This window comes from Balaenoptera acutorostrata, chromosome 9, assembly GCF_949987535.1.
Source record: "Balaenoptera acutorostrata chromosome 9, mBalAcu1.1, whole genome shotgun sequence".
In the NCBI taxonomy this organism is placed as follows: domain Eukaryota; kingdom Metazoa; phylum Chordata; class Mammalia; order Artiodactyla; family Balaenopteridae; genus Balaenoptera; species Balaenoptera acutorostrata.
In genome coordinates this window covers 5,383,136-5,402,414 of record NC_080072.1, presented here as the reverse complement: position 1 = coordinate 5,402,414, position 19,279 = coordinate 5,383,136, and the positions used below count along the sequence as shown (strand labels likewise).

At 54.9% G+C, this 19,279-nt stretch overlaps 1 protein-coding gene across 1 annotated transcript; it reads right to left on the bottom strand.

The window, feature by feature from the left end:
• Nucleotides 1-8,263: 8,263 nt before the first annotated feature.
• UNC93B1 (unc-93 homolog B1, TLR signaling regulator) lies at nt 8,264-18,722 on the bottom strand. Its single transcript, XM_057553919.1, has 11 exons — nt 18,541-18,722; nt 18,226-18,367; nt 17,479-17,632; nt 14,969-15,130; nt 14,613-14,745; nt 14,172-14,265; nt 13,141-13,265; nt 12,447-12,629; nt 11,535-11,808; nt 9,865-9,983; nt 8,264-9,019 (listed from the first exon to the last, which is right to left on the bottom strand). Exons 1-11 carry the CDS (start codon nt 18,634-18,636, stop codon nt 8,696-8,698), a joined length of 1,806 nt encoding a protein of 601 aa, XP_057409902.1. The 5' UTR covers nt 18,637-18,722; the 3' UTR covers nt 8,264-8,695.
• Nucleotides 18,723-19,279: the final 557 nt, after the last annotated feature.

Here is a 19,279-nt window from a genome sequence, read left to right as displayed (position 1 = left end):
ACATTTTATTGACTACAATTTCCACAGAAGTATCCAAATGCTTTTTTTTTTTCTGGCTGCGCTGTGTGGCTTGCAGGATCTTAGTTCCCTGACCAGAGATTGAACCGAAGCCCTCGGCAGTGAAAGCGTGGAGTCTTAACCACTGGACCACCAGGGAGTCCCCCCAAATGCTTATTAAAGAGTTTTCTAATAATATTTCTTGGGCCTACTTGGATTTTTGAGGTGACATATTCCCATTTACAAATTTTATGAAAACTATTTATACAAACAGGATACAAGATTCATACCCAGAAATCTGTTGCTTTTCTATACACTAATAATGAAACATCAGAAAGAGAAAGTTAAAAAAACATCCCATGTAAAATCACATCAAAGAGAATAAAATACCCAAGAATAAACTTAACCAAGGAAGTGAAAGAACTGTATGCTGAAAACTATAAAGCATTGATGAAGGAAATTGAAGATGACTCAAAGAAATGGAAAGCTATCCCTTGCTCTTGGATTGGAAGAATCAATATTATTAAAATGGCCGTACTACCCAAAGCAATCTACAGACTTAATGAAATCCCTATCAAAATACCCAAGACATTTTTCACAGAACTAGAACAAATAATCCTAACATTTATCTGGAACCACAAAACACCATGAGTTGCCAAAGCAATCCTGAGAAAAAAGAACACAGCTGAAGGTATAACCCACCCAGGCTTCAGACTATACTACAAAGTGACAGAAATCAAAACAGCATGGTGGGACTTCCCTGGTGGCGCAGAGGTTAAGAATCCACCTCCCAGTGCAGGAGACACAGGTTCGAGCCCTGGTCCAGGAAGATCCCACATGCCACAGAGCAACTAAGCCTGTGCGTCACAACTACTGAGCCTGCACTCTAGAGCCCGTGAGTCACAACGGCTCACGTGCCGTAACTACTGAAGCCTGTGTGCCTAGAGCCTGTGCTCCGCACCGAAGAGTAGCCCCCGCTCACCACAACTAGAGAAAGCCTGGGCGCACCAACAAAGACCAAACGCAGTCAAAAATAAATAAATTAATTTAAAAAAACAAAAAACAGCATGATTTGGCACAAAAACAGGCACATAGATCAATGGAACAGAATAGAGAGCCCAGATATAAACTCACGCACCTATGGTCAACTAATCTACAACAAAGGAGGCAAGAATATACAGTGGAGAAAAGACAGTCTCTTCAAGTGATGCTGGGAAAGCTGGACAGCCACATGTAAAACAATGAAATTAGAACATTCCCTCACATGATATACGAAAGTAAACTCAAAATGGTTTAAAGACCTAAATCTTGAATCTTTATGAAACCATAAAACTAGAAGAGAACGTAGGTGAAACACTCTTTGACATAAATCATAAATATTTTCTTGGATCAGTCTCCCAAGGTGAAAGAAATAAAAGCACAACTAAGCAAATGAGACCTAATTAAACTTAAAAGCATTTGCACAGCAAAGGAAACCATCAACAAAACTAAAAGACAACCTAGGGAATAGGAGAAAATATTTGCAAATGATGAGACATACAAAGGTTTAATATCCAAAATATACAAACAGCTCAGACAACTCAATATCAAGAAAACAAACAACCCAATCAAAAAATGGACAGAAGACCTGAATAGACATTTTTCCAAAGAAGACATACAGAGGGCTAACAGGTACATGAAAAGATGCTCAACATCACTAATTATTAGAGAAATGCAAATCAAAACCACAATGAGGTATCACCTCACATCTGTCAGAATGACTATCATAAAAAAATCTACAAATAACAAATGTTGGAGAGGGTGTGGGAAAAAGGGAACCCTTGTACACTGTTGGTGGGAATGTAAATTGGTTCAGCCACTATGGAAAACAGTATGGAGGTTCCTTAAAAAACTAAAATTAGAACTACCATATGATCCAGCAATTCCATTCCTGGGTATATATCAGGAAAAAATGAAAACACTAATTCGAAAAGATACATGCACCCCAATGTTCATAGCAGCACTACTTACAATAGCCAAGACATGGAAGCAACCCAAATGCCCATCAACAGATGATTGGGTTAAGAAGATGTGGTATAGGGACTTCCCTGGTGGCGCAGTGGTTAAGAATTCGCCTGCCAATGCAGGGGACACGGGTTCGAGCCCTGGTCTGGGAAGATCCCACATGCCACGGAGCAACTAAGCCCGTGCGCCACAACTACTGAGACCGCATGCCACAACTACTGAAGCCTGTGCGCCTAGAGCCTGTGCTCCACAACAAGAGAAGCCACCGCAATGAGAAGCCCACGCACCGCGACGAAGACCAAATGCAGCCATAAATAAATAAATAAATAAAATTATAAAAAAAAAAACGACAGGGCTTCCCTGGTGGCGCAGTGGTTAAGAATCCGCCTGCCAATGCAGGGGACACGGGTTCGAGCCCTGGTCGGGGAAGATCCCACATGCCGCAGAGCAACTAGACCTGTGCGCCACACTACTGAGCCTGAGCTCTAGAGCCCGTGAGCCACAACTACTGTGAGCCACAACTACTGGGCCCACGTTCCGCAACTGCTGAAGCCCTCACACCTAGAACCCATGCTCCACAACAAGGGAAGCCACTGCAATGAGAAGCCCACGCACTGCAACCAAGAGTAGCCCCTGCTCGCCACAACTGGAGAAAGCCCGCACGCAGCAACAAAGACCCAATGCAGCCAAAAATAAATAACTTAAAAAAAAAAAGAAAGATGTGGTGTATATATATATATATATATATATATATATATACATACAATAGAATATGACTCGGCCATAAAAAAGAATGAAATACTGCCATTTGCAGCAACATGGACGGACTTAGTATTATGCTTAGTGAAATAAGTCAAAGACAAATACTATATGATATCACTTACACGTGGAATCTAAAAAATAATACAAACGAATGTGTATGCAAAACAGAAACAGACTCACAGACATAGAAAACAAACTTGGGGTTACCAAAGAGGGAAGGCGGGGGGACAAATTAAGGATATGGGATTAATAGATACAAACTACTATATACAAAGTAGATGAGCAACAAGGATTTATTGTATAGCACAGGGAATTATACCCATTACCTTGTAATGACCTATAATGGAATATAATCTGCAAAAAATACTGGATCACTGTGCTTGTTCACCTGAAACTAAGATAATATCATAAATCAACTATACTTCAATTTTAAAAAAAAGAGAAAAAAGAAACCTAATTATACAAGTTCTCAGAAGTCTGCTCGTCGTAAATGGAGCCCACCTGGGCACAAGCCCTCAAGGTTCCATTGCGCCCCAGTGACCTGCACGTGTCCACACAGGCCACGCAGGCAGAGGCCTGGACCGCAGCTCATCTGAGTCTTGGCAGGAAGCTATAATCCACCAGGACACAGGAGGGTGGGAGGCCTGTGGGAGCTGCTGTGAGGCCGTCTGCCTCTCGCCCACCTACCCACCTTGGAGGCTGTCCTGAGAGCTTCTTATCACCTCCAGTCTGATGAGGTCTGAGGCTTTCTGCTGCCCACCTCAGAAGAAAGCACAGGATAAAAAGGCACTCAGCAGCGGTCTAGAATCAGCTCCCCAGCTCCAGGGTCTCCCACAGTGGCCTTGCAGTCTGGGCCCCTGGAGCTCGGAGTAAGTGACAAGGACCTCCAGGGGCTGGCACCTTGGGCTTATTCTCCTTTTCACTGTCTATGGAAATAATACGCCTTAAATCTAAAAGTGGCTCCTTGTGCCTTTACCAGCCAAACCAGTCGGGTTGACCTTGGCTTGGCCTTGTCTTGGGTATGAGCTTGACCAGCCGTACCGTCACCCACAGGCAGACCTCGGAGACCCTGCAGGTTCTGTTCCAGACCCCACAAGGAAGCAAGTATCGTAATAGAGCAAGTCTCACAAGAAATTTTTTTGGTTCCCCAGCGCATATAAAACTTCTGTTTATGTAACAGCTCGCTGGTTCTGACCTGATGACCTTTCGGACAGTTGCGCATATGTGTTGGGTCAGGAAGGTGGGCCACAGAAGCTTCCTTGCTACAGTAAAGACGACATCTTTAGGATAAAGCCAGACCTGGGTCATCTGGCATAGTGTCTCCCCACCCCTTCCCCATCCCCACCCCCGCCCTTGGTCCCTTGCCCGAGACTGTGACTCTGGGGGAGGCCACCCCTGTCCCAGAGACATTAACCACTTTGGGGTCCCCTAGGAATAAGTGAGTAAACAAGAAAGGGGCTCACAGAGAGCAGCAGTTCCCTCTCTTGTCGGCCTTCCCTGATCAACACGGGGCAGCTCAGCTGGACGAAGCGGGTGCTACTGTTAGCACCAGAGCAGGACCCTGACCAGCCGGGGCCTCATGTGCACTTTTCCTGACTCCTGGGCTGTGCTGATGGGTTGGCTGTCTATAAAAGCAAAACCACAACATCTGTTGCCTCATAAGCCGTAATATACAACACAAAATGATTTGCCTGTGTGCCAAATTTTGAAACTTCAACAACTATCAGAAGGTCTCACCTTCTCATAAAAGGCTCATAGCCTGAACAAGACACTCGGGAAAATGTCCACGTTTACAAGCTTGCTCTGCATGCTGTAAGGGATGGAGACCAGACTGACCCTCTAAATATAAACCCTAAGACCCTCTAAATATCGACTTTTACTTTTGGTATCCTGCTGATGTAGATCTACCTAAGTTGCATAATTTATCAAAAATATGGACTTCCCTGGTGATCCAGTGGTTAGGAGGCCAAGCTTCCATTGCAGGGGCACGGGTTCGATCCCTGGTTGGGGAACTAAGATCCCACAAGCTGTGCGGTGTGGCAAAAAAAAAAAAAATTATCAAAAATATAAAATACATAATTAACAATTCTAACGAACATTTCTCACAGTACAGGTGAGAATCAAAATCAGCACATCATAAAGTGTCTTCCAGTAGGAGGTGCTCCCGAGTCCTGAACATGCAGATATTAAGCAAGCCCCCACCCGCACCCCAAACAATGCCTATTCCAAGTCCAGGCCTTCCACTTCCTCAGATCTTTAAACACAGGCGGTTACACAAGAACCGCTGCTCAGCCTTCTGGCTATTCCTTCACTACGTCTTGGGTCTGGGACGCTGCCACACATTGGGGGATCCTGCTCAGGTCTGAAATACTCAGTGGGCCATCTTTCGGTCTCAGAGCCCAGCCCTTCCCCCTGGGGTACTGCTTATTTTCTTGAGAGCTCAGTTATGTATTTGAAAATCAGTTTGTTTCTGATCCAGGATCTCTAGGTGTTTCTAGCAGGAGAAATTTCAGGCTAACACGCTATTGAGAAGTTAAAGATAGTTAAAATCTTACACTGTAGAGTCTTGGAATCAGATAATTTTTAAATTACCCTGGGGCAAGGACTTCCCTGGTGGCGCAGTGGTTAAGACCCCACGCTCCCAATGCAGGGGGCCTGGGTTCGATCTCTGGTCAGGGAACTAGATCCCACATGCATGCCCCAACTAAGAGTTCTCATGCCACAACTAAGGAGTCTGCCTGCTGCAACTAAGACCCAGCACAACCAAATAAATAAATAAATAAATATTTTAAAAAATCATTCAATGCCAACATTGTGAATGTACTATCACAAAAGTGTTCACTTAAAAAAAAATAGATAAAATAAAATTACCCTGGGGAAGATTGACAAAATCACAGAAGCTGAAACCATGACACAGAGTCTGACCTTCCACTTCAGAGTCCAGACCTCTGCCCGGTCACCTTATCCAGAGGTCACCTTATCCACCTTATTGATACAGAGACATCAATGTCATACTTTACAACCAGGCCTGGAGCTGCCAAGGTGCTCCATCATTCACATCTGATGGCTTAATTAGGCTTTCCAAAAGAGCCGGCCTGCAGGGGCTTGCTGCGGTGACAGTTACCCCGCTTGTCCTGGGGGTGTGTGTGTGTGTTGCTTGTCATGGGTGTGGCCTGTTACGTGTGTCTGTCTGTGGGTCTTGTCCGTGTGCCAGGAGCAGCGAGAGGAGGTGTGGAGTCTTCTGATGGGGAACTTACCTTGGTGTGAGGCATGCGATCAGAAGCCGTGCTCCCTCCGTGTGCCTGGGCCACCCTTTCATTTGCTCATCACCGGAAATGACTTTGAAATGAGACCAGTTGTAGGACCATCCTCATCCCCTCCCCCACCTTGCCCGGCCTGCCCAGGGGCCCACGCGCTTCCAAATGGCACCCTGCCCTGCATTCAGAGGCCTATTACCCAAGCATCTGGTTGCCCATCTCTGACTGGAACTTAGCTGGAATCCTGCCAGGAGGATATTGCCACATCTGCCGTCAGAGAAGTTCCGCTCCATGCCAGAGGCTGGTGGGGAACGGGAAGGACGGAGTGCTGGTCACACCGCATGACCGGTCTTGGTCTGCTTGTCACTGAAAGTCTGTGTGTGAGGCAGGCAGTTTTCAGCCCTTCATCTGTCTGAGTCTAGCGACCACCTGGTAGGGAGGCTGGGGAGAGGAGCCTTGTGGCCCTCACCGTCGCCCATGACTGCAAGACCCCCGAATCTGCCAAAAACAACTTGGCAACTAGTTCATGTTGGTTCACAGCAGACCCTGGGCGTTCCCTTCCCAGGCATCACGGACCTTAGGTTTAATCACCTTCCCTAGGCTGGGTCCAGAAAGAATCCCGCCGGTTCTCTGGACAAGGTGGGGGGTGGAGGCACGGGGTCCAACGAGGGACTCACTGTAAGTTACTCTGCGCCAGCCCTGCGCTAACACAGAGTCAAACTTGCCCTGTTCATGGAACCCTCAGTGTCTCAGGAATTTTTTCATGGTGCTCCTAGGCCAAAAGAAATATCGAATAGTTCTATTTGTGAGATATTTTAGGTCCAACCAATAAGTACTTAGGTTCTAGTAACTTAGTAGTCACTTAGAAAATATAACACACACCAAGAGAAAGAGAAACGGTGTTTACTTCATTCTTTAATAACCACTATGACTTACTAATTGGCTGTGTGCACCGGCCAGCTTCTCAAACCTTGGAATCAGACTGGAGACCCCCGGCCTCACTTCCTATTACACAGAGATTTTCACTTTTTATCCCCAAACCACAGGAAACCCAGCTTCTCAAAGATATGACATGAAAGGATCGTGGTGTGAGCTGACAGTGAAACTGTGAACCACCTGAACCTATTAATTTGCTCAGAGTGGGTAGATGTCCAAATTTTAGAAAATTTCAAATATCCTCTCTGCCCTTGTGAGTTTCCTGCAGGGCCTGGGGACCTTGGTGCCACCACAGATACACTTTACAGAGGAGGAAACTGTGGCTCAGACGGGCCAACCCTCTGCCTGAGGTCGCAGAGCCTGGCTCCAGGGCCCCCGCTGAGGCTGCTGGGACCAAACTCAAGTGAGGACTGTATGAGGCAGAGGAGAGAGGGGGCCGCCGTTTACAGGTGGAAGAATCTAGGAGACCTGACGCTGAAGTGGGTGTAGACCAGGGTCCGGCAGTCAGCCAGGGGTGGAGGGCGTGTGAGGAGTGAGGAATGGTGTGGCCCCCAGCTTTGGTGGTGCGGATCTGGGGCGCAGTTGGGGGCTCCAGGACCCTCCTGTGGCCCCCTTGCCTGTCCTCACCCCGCTGTTCAAAGCTCTTCACAGTGGGATCTCAGTTCCCTCTCCCCACGGTGGGGGGCGCCCTCGGGCTGTACGGGTCTGCCCCTCCCACCAGCCTCTGCATCCCTCACGGGCGTCACAGCTGAGGCTGTAGCCCAGAGACATCAGTAGCCAAGTTTACCTGGGCTCAGACATCTATGCCCCAGGCCTACACTGGACACGGGGTGACCTGCACTCGGCTCAGAAGTGGACTTGGCCCCCAAAGGAGTCCCTTGGGGAGCTGTGGGCAGAAGCGTCCCAAGGGATTAAAAAAAAAAAAAAAAAGATGGGAGTGGGCAGGAGGGCTGGGGACGCCTGAGGAGGGGGCAGCGGGACCTGGGTTTCTTGACTTCGTCCCATCCTCTAGACCGACGAGGGGCTGGCAGCCCCATCACACTCCGCTGAGGTCCCTGCAGACCACCCAGGGCGCTTCTTTGTCTGAGCGGATCGGGGTGCGACTGGCAAAAGCCGGCGGGTGTGGGGAGGGGCGGTGCCTCCAGGAGCCAGGACAGCCTGGTGGGCGGGGCTTAAGCGACCACCCCGCCCCCCCACCCCCTCCCCACCCCCGGATCAAGGCAGACGGCCACAGTGCCCAGTGGGCAGCGTCAGCCAGGCACACACCCAGGGCGATCAATGTCCTCCCACGGCAGGAGACTTCCCAATCAGGACAATACACAAATCTCTTTATTGCTCATTTTCTTAAAGTCGTACCTCTTGGCAGTCCATGGGGATAGGATGTGCAAAGCGGGCGACGCGCACGGCCCAGGCCTGTAGCCGAGAGCTGGGACAACGGGACGGCGGGGTCCCAGCCCTGGGGCTGGGCCCGGTAGGCGGTCGTGGAGAGCTGCCCCTGGGGTCGGAGGGTTTCGGCTGTGCGGTCCCTCGCACCCTGGGCCTGGCCAAGAGGTCTCAAGGCCCCACCCTCCCTTGGAGGGGGCTGCGGGGAGGATCCCAAGCTCCCGGTGGCCCGGGGCTCTGGGAGGGCCGTTCCTGAACCCGGGGTGCGCCAAGGGTCCTTCCAGAAATTGGCGCGGAATCATAGGGGCCCCGACCTGAGACGCGTTAAACCGAGGCCGGTGATCAGGCCTGGCCCCTCACTGCTCCTCGGGCCCATCACCTCCCAGCGCCTGTTCGTAGGGGCAGGGCCGGCGGCAGAGACCAGCTGGTTTGGGGCCGGGCCCTGGCCCCGCGGGCGGCGCCTCCTCCTCCGCGCAGTCCCCCCGGCCGCCGCCGCGCTCGCCCTCCGCGTCGCTCTCGTCCGAGTTGTCCTCCTCCAGGTAGCGGTAGCCGCGCACCTTGTGCTGGGGCCGCGGGATGCGGGGCTGGCGCGGGACCACGCCCCGCCGCAGCTTCTGCTCCATCCACAGGTACGAGGCCGTGGCCGCCACCAGCGTCACCAGCAGCACCGTCAGCTTAGCCTGGGCACACAGGGAGGGATGCAGGGGACACGCGGGCGGCCGGTCCTGCGCCCGCCCCGCCCAGCCCCTCGCCCCGATAGGCCCACTCCCATCTGGGACTCGAACCCTGCAGCTCCTCTGCTGTCCCTCCCTCCTCCTGGGAGCCGCCCCGCCACCCACACTTCCTGGGCACCCTCCTGCCCAGCTCTGTCCCTTATGGTCACCCTATCCATCTGGGCCTCGGTTTCCCTAACTGTAATGATAATCCCTTTGCCTCACAGGGTAGATGTGAAGGGAGGCCTGGCCCTCCCTTACCAGAGCTTAGATTACTCTGTCCCTTACATGTGGGATCATAAGTAATGCTTCTTAGAGGTCTTGAGTGTAACAGGCAGTCAGAAATAATTTTAAATCATAACTCAGTACGTACACACATGTTCACAGGCATACTCCCTGCTATTCCCTATTCTATTTCATTTTTTTAAAAGTTGGCCGGGACCTGCTAAACTGACCCACCAGCAGGTGAGAGCAGAGGACGAGGACCCCTGAGAGCCAAGAAGGGAGACAGACCCTCGGCATCCAGCTCAGAGCCCAACGTCTAGAGAACAGGTTACCAAACTACCCACAAGGCTGCTGGGATGTGCCCACAAGTAGAGAGCGAACTGTGAACCCTTTCAGAGATGGGTAAACTGAGGCCTGCAGGAGGTGAAGCGGTAAGTAATAAGCCAGTGATGGGTGTGGGGCCGCCCAGTGGACTTGGCCCAGGGCCGGGCCCTGGGGCAGTGGTGCCCTTCAGGGGCTGTGAGGCCAGGGCGGGCACTCAGGAAGTTTCTGTTGTCTAGGGGGTCGAGTGGGGGAGGGGGACTCACCTTCATGGGCAGGCTTGAGCCCAAGTAGACTGTGAAGATGGCCATGGCCTGCCACCAGTGGTAGATGGTGAAGATGAAGTCTTGCCTCTCCTTGTCCTCGTACAGGATTCCCAGGAGTGCTGCAGGTGGGCAGGACAGGGCAGAAAGGGGAGAGGTGCCAGCTGGGGCCCAGAGCTGCTGTTCTCCCACTGGTGACCCCCGGATGCCCTGCGCTGGTCCCAGCCCTTGGCAGGAGCGCCTAGAAAGCTGCTGTAAACCGGTCCTGGCCGGCCCCCTAGTGTACACACTGGTTACCACGCTGCCTGGGAGCTGAGCAGAGGCTGGAACAGTGGGCGCCCCTGCTGGGATGCAATGGGCCTGCTCTGGGACCCATCTGTGGCCTCAAAAGTGGGAAGTTCTGTGAGCAGTCACATCCCGCCTTCTTCCGAACCCCAGGCATGCGGTGCCAGGCCTGCAGGGGCTGTTTTTCCTCACCCAGGGCTCAGGGAGAGCAAATCGCTGTAGCAACAAGCTTTCTGCAAATCCAACCTGAAGCTGGGAGGGAGGAATTTGTTTCCCAAAGCATCCTCCCCTGGGTGGGGCAGAAAGAGCATCGGACAGGGAATCAGGAGACTCAGATTCCACTCTCAGGACTGAAAGGTGGAGAGAGTTGGCACAGAGATGTTGGGTCTGTGGGTGACTCGGGGTCAATGAACTCCCCAGAGCCACTTTTCTCATCTGTAAAATGCGATGACACGTATATCCTGTGCCGTGAGGTTTTAATGGGAGAAAGCCTGCACAGCACCTGGCGATTGGTACCCTCGCCAGCCACTCAGGACATTGACACTCCCATCCTGAGGTCCTGCAGTGCGACGGTACCCCATGGGGGTGCTGTGAAAGGACACGGAGGGCCCCCCCAGGGGTGGGGCATAAGAGGAGGGAGGAAGCGGAGCTGGGCAGAAGAGGACGCTGGGATCTGGCCCAAGTCCAGACATATCATGGGCTCAAGGTCCAGAGGCAAAATAGCCAAGACAGTGTGGTCCAGGGTGTGGGGCTCCATCCCCTATGGCAGATACAGTGTCTGACTCTCTCTCTCGGATGTTGGGCGCTGGGGTTGCCTGAACCATCCCCTGCCCGGCCCGCAGCAGGCATGACCTCCACCACGCCATACTGGGGAGATGCTCAAAACTGCTAACGGCACCGGCCCACCAGAACAGATGCCAACGTGGGAGACCCAAATGGCTGCACCCATGTGTACCAGCCGCATGTCACTGGCAAAAGCTCACCTGTGGGCCCAGAGCATCACACAGATGAACTCTGTCCCACCCCCCCCTTTCTGCAAGCAGGGCCCCAGGCCCCAGTGCCTCCACCCTAGCAGCCCAGACTTGGGGCCTGGGTTCCACTGCTCTGCAGATTGCTGTTGGGATTTTACAGCCTGCTTCCAGCTCCTCTCCATAAAAATGCCGTATCTGCACTTACCCCCTGGGGTAAGTCCACAGGACTTCCTTCCACCCCTAGAGTGTGCACAGGGATCCCCACCTACTTCCACCAAGTGCACGGGACCCCGTAACAGCCCTCCACTGTGCCCAGCAACCCCGTGTCTGTCGCTGGGATGTCTGTGCGCCCCGCAACCGCCCCGAGGTAGCCACAGGCTCCCCTGCCCAGCATCCAGGGCCCACGGCTATACTCACTGCTAAGCCCCGTCTTGTTGAGGGCACTGCCCACACCCCAGAGCACGGCTGCTGCATAGAGGATCCAGATGTGCTGCAGGACCCGGGGCGCGGGGGCCCAGAAAAAGAGGCTGAGGGTGAGCAGCAGATGCAGTCCCGCCCCGGCCACCAGGGGCACCGGGCGCGGCAGCCACAGCCCCAGCAGGCCCAGGGCCGAGGAGGCCGAGGCGCCCAGGCTATAAGCCACGAGGAGGTACGCCAGGTGTTCCAGCCCCACCGAGCACACGCCATAGCCCTGCGGGAACAGGGGTGAGGGTTGGAGGTCAGCCGGCCCAGGCTCTGGTCCTCCCCACAAGGTCTCACTTCAGGCCACGTCCTGCCCTCTCTAGGCCACCGCAGGGCCAGCTTCCTCCGAGGCTTGTGGGACGGTTCCTCGGGGACAGACAGTGAGAAGACGCTTGGACAGTGTCCCCAGACACCAAGGCTGAAACCCGCATGGAGCCAAACACTTTACGGCTGTTATCCCATCTCAACAGTGTAACTCCTCTGGAAGTGAGCATGGTCATTAGAGACTTCACAGATGAGGAAACAGGCTCGGAGAGGTGAAAGTAACTTTCCCAAGGTAGAGGGGGGGATGGGGGGAGAGAGGGAAAAGGAGAAGGAGGGGAATATCTGGGCCTACAATTGTCCCTTGGTGTCTGCGGGGGATTGGTTCCAGGACGCTTCGCGGATACTAAAACCTGCGGATGCTCAAGTCCCTTATATAATATGGGGTAGTACGGTGGGCCCTCCGGATCCGCGAATGCAGAGGGCCCACTGTACTTGTACATACTTATACATATATATTCAAAACTTATTCGTTGTTATTCTGTGATTCAAATTTAACGGACGTCGTGTAATTTTATCTGGCAACGCTCTTCAGGCTGCACTTACCAGGGCGAGACCAGTGCAGGCAAAGAGCACCTCGAAGCCGCTGTAGATAAAGAAGGGCACGAGGTGGCGCAGGCGGAAGTCGCGCACATGCTTGAAGGGCAGCTGGAAAATGTTGCCCCAGCCGACGCTGCGCAGGTCGATCTCCTCCGTGGGCCGGTACGCTGCGCCGCAAAGGCCCAGCACCTGCAGGCAAGGAGGTGAGGGTGGGGGCGGGCAGCCGGGCATCCTGGCCCCGCCCCTGGGACCCAGCCCCGCCCGCAGGCAAATCCACAGATGAGCCTCCCAGCCCCGCCTCCAGCCCTAGAACACAACGTAGTCACGCCCCCAACGCCTCAGCGCTGCCTCCTGGTCCCACCCCCAGGTTGGAGCCCCACCTTCTGACCCTCGGCCCTAGGTCCAGCCCATGTCACAGCCAATCCTCTAGGACCCCGTCTTCAGCTCGACCCCGGACCAGGCCTGGACCCCCTCTCACAGGCCTCTGGGATTCCAATTCCTCTCTCAGTCCGCAGGCATCAGCCACACCTCCGAGCCTCAAGCCCAGCTCCTAGGCTCAGGCCCCCTCCCCAGGACTCAGCCCTAACTCTGGACTCAGAACAAGCCTCCGGCCCGCCCTCCGCGCGCCCAGCTCGCATTCCTCTCTCCCCGCCACGGTCCCCAGATCTGACCCCGTCAACACCCCCATCCCGGGCCGCACCAGCAGCATGGCCAGGAAAGCCAACGCCATGAGCACGCTCTCCACCACGATGAGGTTTCGGCTCCGCGGCAGCGTCCGCAGAACCGTCTTGTTGAAGCCGATGAGGATGCCCTGGCTGTTAGTGCCTGAGAAAGGGGAGGGTGGGGGGCATCGTGAGGCAGGGAGCAGGGCACACTGTCAGCTGAGCCACAAAGAAATGCAGCAGGGCTTCCCTGGTGGCACAGTGGTTAAGAATCCGCCTGCCAATGCAGGGGACACGGGTTCGAGCTCTGGTCCGGGAAGATCCCACATGCCGCAGGCAACTAAGCCCGTGTGCCACAACTACTGAAGCCTGTGTGCCACAACTACTGAGCCCGCATGCCACAACTACTGAAGCCTGAACGCCTAGAGCCCATGCTCCTCAACAAGGGAAGCCACCCCAATGAGAAGCCCGCGCACCACAACGAAGAGTAGCCCCGGCTCACCGCAACCAGAGAAAAGCCTTCACGCAGCAATGAAGACCCAATGCAGCCAAAAATAAAATTAATTAGTTTAAAAAAAAAAAGAAATGCAGCAAAGCAGGCGGGTGAGGGCAAGGTTAGAGGGGGTGGGCAAGGACCCTGCCAGCAAAGGCAGGGTTCCTTTGGGAAGCACTTCGGAGATGAGGGCCACTGGGGCTGAAAGCACCTCCCCTCCCTCCTGCCCTATTGCCCCGAGGCTGCCGTGGGAGCCAGTCCACCTCCCACCTCCATACATTCGCCCTGCACTGAGGGTATACTTGGCCCTGAGAGATCCCACAGGCAGCCTCAGCCCAGATGGCACCTCCTCCAGGCAGCCTTCCCTGACGCACCCCACCACCACCCCAGGCTGGATCAGATGTCCTAACCACAAGGCCCTGTGCCTCGGTCATCAGATCTGTAGGACACCAGGCTCTCAGCCCTGAGCCCTGTGAGCGAGGGCATCCTCTCTGCCCTTGAGGGCCCAGTGTCTGCTAGGTGACTCAATGGGGGAGGTGAGCAGACCTTAGGGACCCCACCCCCATGAACACTAACCGCAGTTCTGCACGTTGTACAGCGTGTGGTTCAGGTCATACAGGTAATGGTTCAGGAAGTAGATCATGGGCAGCTGGGCGCAGGCAAAGCTCAGCTGTGGGCAGGAGGGCAGCTTGGGTCAGGCTTGGGGCATGCAACTGGGCAAGGAGCACAGGCACAATCTGGGAGGGGGCCTGGGCACAGCCTTGGGGGAACAGGAGCCCTCCCACCTCTCGGGGGCAGCCTGGTTGGGGGGGGGTGCCCAATGCAGGAAGACTTCTTCCTGGTCAGCGCTGTAGACAGGGAGGGAATGAGGTCTCTGTCACCAGAGGTAAGCAAACAGGAGTTGGCTCAAGAAAGGGCAGTGGGACTAGAGGGCTGAAAAGTCTGTGGAAAGGTCTCCAATATGTGATTCTGGGCCTGGAATACCCCACCCCCCGTGTTCCCATACAGGGCGCTCACGTGGAAGAAGCCGTAGAAGATGGCTTGGAAGACCAGGAGATAGGGTGCGTGGGAGCCCCGAGGTGGGCGCTGCTGGGGGCCCTGCTCATCCTGCTCCTTATAGTGGGAGTACTCGTAGTATTTCTGGGCCATCCTGGACCACAAAGGAGAGAAGGCTCTCCCCAGCCCAACCTCCGCCAGATACCTCCACTTCCTGCACCCAGGCTTACGGACTGGCCAGCCAATGTCTCACGAACGGGAAAACTGAGGCCCACAGGGCGGATGGGGCTGGTCCAAGGTCCCCAAGATGAGGTGGGCAACACAGGAGAGGCTCTGCCAGGTCTCCAGTCTCCCACCCTGCTGCCCACCAGGCTCACCTGGTGATGTAGTTGCCCATGGAGGCCCAAAGAGGCACAATGGCCATGCCCAGCACCACGGCTGAGGGCACAAGCGTGTAGTAGCGCTCCCAGTAGTTGGTGGAGACAAAGAGGGCGTAGATGCCCACAGCCAGGAACATCATCCACTTGGTGCCAAAAAACCTGCGAGCAGCAGGAAGGATGAGGATGCTGGCACAATGGGCCCATCCAGCCTGCTGCAGCCCGAAAGCAGCGTGGCCACAACTCCAGGCCCCAGCTCCCGAGGCTGTATGAGGTGGGGAGGGACCCCTGGCCTTGGAGTCGAGGGTCCTAAGATAGAGTCTCAGAGACACGGACTTGCTGGTGGCCTCAGGGGAGCCACTCTAACCAGACACCTGTAATGTGGGCTCTGCCCCAACCTCGAGCCTCTCACGGCCACTGCAGGGATAGAGGAGATAAAGCGGGGAGAGGGTGTCATGAGTCAGTGGGCCTTGGGCACATGCAACCCTCATTTGTGTCCTGGGCTGACTCGCCAGCCCCCCTTCCCCACCCACGTGCAGTGACTGCAGGACCCAGGTGAACAGCTGAGGGACTTGTCCCAAGCTGGGACTGAGGACCAGGGAGAGGAACCCTGGCGCCCCTTCCCCTCTGCACTTTGCCCTTTCAGTCTACTGTGGTCAGTCAGGAAGTTTCTTGTAGAACAACGGCCTCACTGGCTCTGGGAAAATGTTGCACCGTGTTAGAGGCAGGTTGACGAGTGACAGGATAAGGGCCCATTCAGGGCACTGGAGGCTGATCAGCCTAGACACAATCATTGCGATCTTTGGGTTGGTTTTGTTTTGGGTTCTGTTTGTTTGTTTTGAGTATTTGTGCTCGTTATTTCCTTTCTTTGTCTGAGTCTCCAGGAAGCTCAAAGCTCAATGACTCTGGTTTTCTGATACAATTACTTTCTCTTCTATTGCAGGGTCCTGATTCTTTAATTTTATCCTTATCTTGCCATATAATAAATTGACAGGCAGCCTCCTCTGATCTATTTGGGGAAGGGCACCCAAACTGCACTGTAAATTTTGAAACAGCAAAAAGTAAAAATACTAGCACTCATTGCTGGTGAGGCTGTGGTTTTAAAAATGACACATACAGCCAGAGGGCATGCAGATGGTACAGCCCTTTGGAAAGTCAGCCTGGTAGTTTGGGTCGGGGGGGGGGGAGGGGGGGCAAGCATGGGGTTTGGAGTCACTGCCTGGGTTCAGACCTTCAATCTGCCAGTTGCTGCCTGTGGGAATGGGTTCAACCTCTTGGTCTCCCTGTGTCTAAGATCAGAGCATCCACCTTGGATTGTAGGGAATGCGATATGCTTATAAAGCGCCCAGCACATAGGAAATGAAATGAGTTTGCCATTAATAATACTGCTAGGTTTCAAGAGCCATAAAGCCTTTTCTATGCTTCTGACCTAGTAAGGGCAGTTCTGAGAGTTTATCCTAGGAGGTTTTCTTTCTTTCCTTTTTCCTTCCTTCCTCCCTCCCTCCCTTTCTCTCTCTCTCTCTCCTTCTTTCTTTCTTTAATTTTAAGACGAGGAAACAGCCAGAAGCATAAAGAGAACATGCAAAAAAGGAGAGGGAGCCGCAATGTCCAGCCCTGAGCCACAGTTCAGTGCCCCCATGTCTGCAGAAGATGCTAACATCACGAAAGTCCCCACTGTGAAGCTAGCCAAGATGTGTGCAGTGAAAAGAAAGCAAAAGTGACATTGCACATGCACACATGCATACACTACTCCAGTTGACAAGGACAGAAATGTTATCCATGCATGCTGGTGGAAAAACAAAGTTAGCCGACTGCCTGGAAGGCTTGGGAGGGGTTTTCTTTTTTCTGATTTCAATTATGATTCTAATGTTGTCTGTGCGATTGTGATAAAAGAGTTTGAGGGGGTTGTTATTGTTTCGGAAAGACAGGGGAATTCATCTAATGTGTCCACTGATCTCTGGGTCCCATCTGAGCACAGATCTACTGCCTGGCAGTAGGATACTCGTGGAGGGCATTTTTGCACTGCACCAGACGCCACTAAGGCTCAGGTATGGAGTAGACCCCCTGGGGCACCTGCCCAGCCACACCCTTTTCAGTGAGAAATGTCCCTCAACACTGTCACAGCTGATTGGGCTCTTGGTGCGTTCCTGGGCTTTGCTGGCTGATCAGATTCTCTCCAGAAACTCCACAGCCCTGATATCAAAAGGTCATTGTAGCTCCAGGCCACAAAGGAGGGCATGAAGATGATGCCACATGGGGTACGGGCAAGCTGAGGCAAGGAGCCTGAGTGAATTTCTGTTGCTTGAAACCCAAGGTGCCTTGGTTGCAAAGCTCTTGTTTCTTCCCCAAACCTGGGTTTCACCCCTTCTCTCTCACCCCTCCAGGTAGGCAAGTTCTCTCCCCACCCCACCCCAAAAGAACACCAGGGCAGCTGGAGACCCCATGTCCAACAGCCCTTGCACCCCTTCAAGAGCAGGGAGACAGCCCTCATAGGGACAGCAGTGTCGCACCTGATGAGCACAGGTGTGTAGAGCAGGGCCACGATGGGGGTCACGTTGATGCCCATCAGCATCTTGCTGTCGATGTCAGGCAGCCCCATGTTGCCGTATTTCACCTCGCGGTAGGTCTCATCGTAGTGCAGGATCAGCTGCATCTGCAGGAGGCCTGGGGACAGGGAGGAGGCATGGAGGGGGCGACCCGGCTCTGGGGGCAACCAAGCAGAGGCTGGAACGCAAGCCTGGCAGGGAGCTCCAGGCACCAAAGGGATCCCCGGTTCCAATGCCTGTGAGGACAGAGTGGAAGCCCAGGCTGGGCCAAGGGTCCTACCTGCCAGTGGCCACGACAGCGACTTGAATCCAGACCCCCGCCCCGCCACGTCCCTCCGCTAGCCACTTGGACCCCAGCGCCCCTGATTCCGAAGGCAGCAGACCTGCCCAGGGCGCCCAGGGCCCGCCCACACACTCACGAAGCCTGTGGCTGGGCCCCGGGGACACTGCACCGTCCCCCCATGTGCGGAGGCCGCAGCTGCAGCTGTGAGGGCGCAGACGGAGAAGTGAAAGAGGAAGGGAGCCGACTGGCCCCAAGGTTTCTCTTTTCCTGAGAAACCTCAGGTCTGGGGAGGGGCGCGCGGGTGGAGGGGAAGGGACTTGGGTCCCAGCGCAGAACCCGCCGGGCCGTGCCACCTCGTCCGGCCCGGGGCGGAACGGCGTGGCCAGAGACCCATCCCGCCAACCCGCGGGGCGCAGCGGGCCACCTACCCAGGTAGACGCCGTAGGTGAGCATGCCGCCCGCGCTGGCCGCCAGCACGTTCTTGAGCACGCCGAGCCGCTTGCGGCGGTAGTAGCGGCGCTCCTCCTCCTCCTCGTTGTAGTTGGGGTACGCGCCCACCAGCTCGTCCAGCTGCGGGGCACGACGGCGCTCGCACCCGGCCACTGCACCCCCGGAGCCCCGCGTCCATCCCCGGTCGCCCCCGGCCCCCCTCACCCCAGCCCTGGGGCCGCATCCCACTCCCGCGGGGGAGACCCCAGCCCTCCCGGTCCCCGCGCCGCCACGCCTTCCCCGTCCCCGCTCACCGGGGCCTCGGGCCCGTCTGGGACCCCGAGCTGGTCCTCATCGCCCTGCGCACCCGCGGCCCCCGCCACCGGATAGAGCGGCGGCTCCGCCTCCATGGCTGGACCAGCCGGAGGACTCGTCCGGCAGCGGACGGCCACTTCCTCCGGGCGCCGGGACCTGCCTCGCCCCGCCCCGGGGCCCACCTCCTCCGCGAGGGGAGGGCCTGGCGCCGCTGGGGGCGTGCCCAGCGCGTGTGCGTGTGCGTGTGCGTGTGTGTAGGGGAGTGTCCGTGCGTCCCTCGGCGGCTTCAGGAATGCGAGGTGCGATTTCGAATCCCCCGTCTGCCACTTCCCGGCGTGACTTTGGAGATTAAGTCCACTTCTCTGTGCCTCATTTTCCTAACTTGTAAACCGGGGATACTCAGCACGACTTCCAAGGGCTCTTTGGGGATTACTGAGTTAATGCAAAGCCTTAGGAAAGTGCCAGGCCCGTAAAAACTCCCCTCAGCCTTACCGCTGTCACTGTCATCCCTACCCCACCTCCAGCCCTACCCCTACCACTGTCATCCCTGACCCATTTGGTGTGTTTGCAGGTCAGCAAAGAGCCCTCATAGCGGGGGGAGAGGGCTTCCACCACAGGACTTGGCAGCCCGTGCCCACCTCCCGCTCACCCTGAGCTTCCTTTGGGCACCTGTAAGTGGGAGCTCTGGCAGGGCCCCTGGGAGGCCGAGATTGTGGGGGCTGCCGGACTGCAAGGGGC

Excerpts from the sequence above, each read along its gene's own strand:
- UNC93B1 (XM_057553919.1), bottom strand. The coding sequence starts at position 18,636 with ATGGAGGCGGAGCCGCCGCTCTATCCGGTGGCGGGGGCCGCGGGTGCG. Across the intron at positions 12,630-13,140 it reads CTTTCCTGGCCATGCTGCTG|GTGCTGGGCCTTTGCGGCGC; the intron begins GTGCGGCCCGGG and ends CCTTGCCTGCAG. Across the intron at positions 9,984-11,534 it reads CAACAAGACGGGGCTTAGCA|CACTCCTGGGAATCCTGTAC; the intron begins GTGAGTATAGCC and ends GCCCACCTGCAG.